The sequence below is a fragment of the Penaeus chinensis genome, chromosome 11, assembly GCF_019202785.1.
Source record: "Penaeus chinensis breed Huanghai No. 1 chromosome 11, ASM1920278v2, whole genome shotgun sequence".
Lineage (NCBI taxonomy): Eukaryota > Metazoa > Arthropoda > Malacostraca > Decapoda > Penaeidae > Penaeus > Penaeus chinensis.
The window spans coordinates 25,144,003-25,146,502 of record NC_061829.1 but is presented as its reverse complement, the minus strand read 5'-3'; the positions used below and the strand labels follow the sequence as shown (position 1 = coordinate 25,146,502).

At 41.2% G+C, this 2,500-nt stretch overlaps 1 protein-coding gene across 1 annotated transcript in view; it reads left to right on the top strand.

Annotated features, from left to right (window-relative positions):
* Window positions 1-2,500, top strand: part of LOC125030441 (beta-1,3-galactosyltransferase 5-like) — a 6,906-nt gene that overhangs the window by 4,004 nt on the left and 402 nt on the right. The window contains exon 2 of the mRNA XM_047620478.1: window positions 1,735-2,500. This exon is cut by the window's right edge and continues 402 nt beyond it. Coding sequence (XP_047476434.1) covers window positions 1,735-2,265 — 531 coding nt within the window. The 3' untranslated portion in view covers window positions 2,266-2,500. The remainder of the gene's footprint in view (window positions 1-1,734) is intronic.

Sequence of the window (2,500 nt, the reverse complement as noted above, 5' to 3'; positions counted from 1 at the left end):
CATAGGTCATAACTGGGAGGATGCATTCGTTAAAGACTTTTCTTCTTAAACATAATGGAAGGAGCCTCTTAGCATGCTACTGTGTTTGCCGAAGGCACTCCAGCCTAGACTGATGCGTCGCTTAATTTCCTCTTCGCTAGATGTGTTTGTCTGTATGAGTTGCCCTAGGTATATATACTTGTCTACTACCTGTAGTGCTTCACCTTGAACATGTATCTGTTCGAATTGAACTCTACTGTTTAACATGATCTTAGTCTTTTTCTTGTTCATCCTAAGTCCGGCTTTCAGGCTTTCTCTATTCAGATCATTTATTAGTTGCTGCATTTCATTTGCAGATTCACTGAAGAGAACTATATCATCTGCAAATCTTAGATTGTTCAGGTATTCATCCTCGATTTTGATACCTTTTCCGGTCCATTCTAGCTTTCCTCAAGGCAAGCTGTAAACAGTTTTGATGGTATCACCCTGTCTAACACCTTTCTTAATTGGGATTTTATCGGTTTCTGTGTGGAGCTTGATGGTTGCTGTCCCATCTTTATATATATCTTCTAATATTTTACAGTATATCTCCTCTACTCCCTGTCTTTGAATAGCTTCTAGTACTGCTGGTATTTGTACAGAGTCAAATGCCTTTTCGTAATCAATGAATGCCACACACAGGGGTTTCCTATATTCGTTTATTTTTTCTCTTATTTGGGTAAGCGTGTGTATGTAGTCTGTTGTTGAGAATCCACTGCGGAAGCCTGCCTGTTCTCTAGGCTGGTTAGAATCCAGACTATCAGAGATGCGAATTGTGATGATTTTAGTGAGCAGTTTGTAAGTAACTGAAAGGAGACTTATGGGTCGGTAGTTTTTAGTTCCTTCTGTCCCCTTTTTTATGAATCAAAATAATTGTTGCATTTTTCCAGGCTTTCGGAATTTTTCCATTGAGAAGGCATTTGTTAAAAAGATTGGCTAGTTTCACTGCTGCAATTTTCCCTGCATCTATTATAAGGTCTATACTAATACTGTCTTCACCTGATGTTTTCCTTCTCTTCATACCTTTAAGCGCTCTCTTTATTGCTTCCGTTGTGATGTTAGTACTTCTCTAGTTACCGCGTTCGCTTCTATCCATGACTGTATATTTGCGTTGTATAGATCCCTGTCAAAGTTTTCCACTACTCTTATGATTTCATTTTTATTATATGTCACATCTCCATCTGGTTTCTTTATTGCATATATTTGATTTCTCCCTATTCCTAGTCTCCTCTTAGCTGTTTTCATGCTGGTACCTGAGATCACTGTTTGATTTATTATTTGAATATTGAATTTCCGTAAATCTTCTCTCTTCTCTCTTCTATTTCTTCCCTATTTGACGATGCTTTCATGACCCTACGTTTTTGCATAAGTTCTTAGTTTATGTATATATATATATATATATATATATATATAAATATATATATATATATATATATATATATGTGTGTGTGTGTGTGTGTGTGTGTGTGTGTTGTGTGTGTATGTGTGTGTGTGTGTGTGTGTGTGTGTGTCTGTGTGTGTGTGTGTGTTTATATAGAGAGATAGGTATAGATGGATACCTATGGATATAGATATAGCTTCTTGTGTGTACACTCACACATATAGGTATATACTACAGTTCCTTAAGTATTTCTTGCAAATACTCGTCAGTTTCTCAGCCTCAGTGTATTCCTTTTATTTTTTTCTATTTGAGCCTATTTTCCGGTATTATTTCAGGGTGACTATGTCGACTCCTACCGCAAGCTGTCGTTCAAGGCCCTGGCGTCCCTGAGCTGGATAACTCAGCACTGCCAGGACGTCCCTTGGACGCTGCACACAGACGATGACGTCTTCATCGACGTCTTCCTAATGCTCGAGTACCTCCATGAGGAGAAGCCAGAGTGTTTTTTCTGCAACGTCATGTGGAGTCAGGTGATGCGAACGGGGAAGTGGGCCGTCGCTCGAGAGGAGTTTCCTAGCGACGAGTACCCTGCCTTTTGCAGCGGCCATGTCTGGGTCTTGCCCACGCCGCTGCTGCCTCGCCTGCTGGAAGCTTCCAAGTCTGCACCTTTCTTGTGGGTGGACGATGTGTACGTCACTGGCGTACTGGCCCAGTATGCCGGCATTAAACATCTCGGCATTGGTTCTGAATCCCGGCACATTCGGCCCTCCGACGTGGGCCTCGTGATGGCCTGGCACAGCTTAGAGGACGACAGGAAGAAATGGTGGTCAATACTTACTCGAATCTATAAGAAGACCTTACTGTGATCCAAAGGCCAAGTATCGTAATTGTTACCCAGTGATCATTAGTTTCTAACTACAGTACTCTTCTAAATCTTCTTAATGAAGAAGGGTCTCTGCGATAGTGTACCTTCCACTGGCTTGAAATCATCAGTCCCCTAGCATCCCTCAAGAGGAATCCTATTCACAGGCTTCTTTATACCCTCTGGATGGGATGCCAGGACGTATAACACCTGTCATATTTTTGAGGGACCGTCTACAT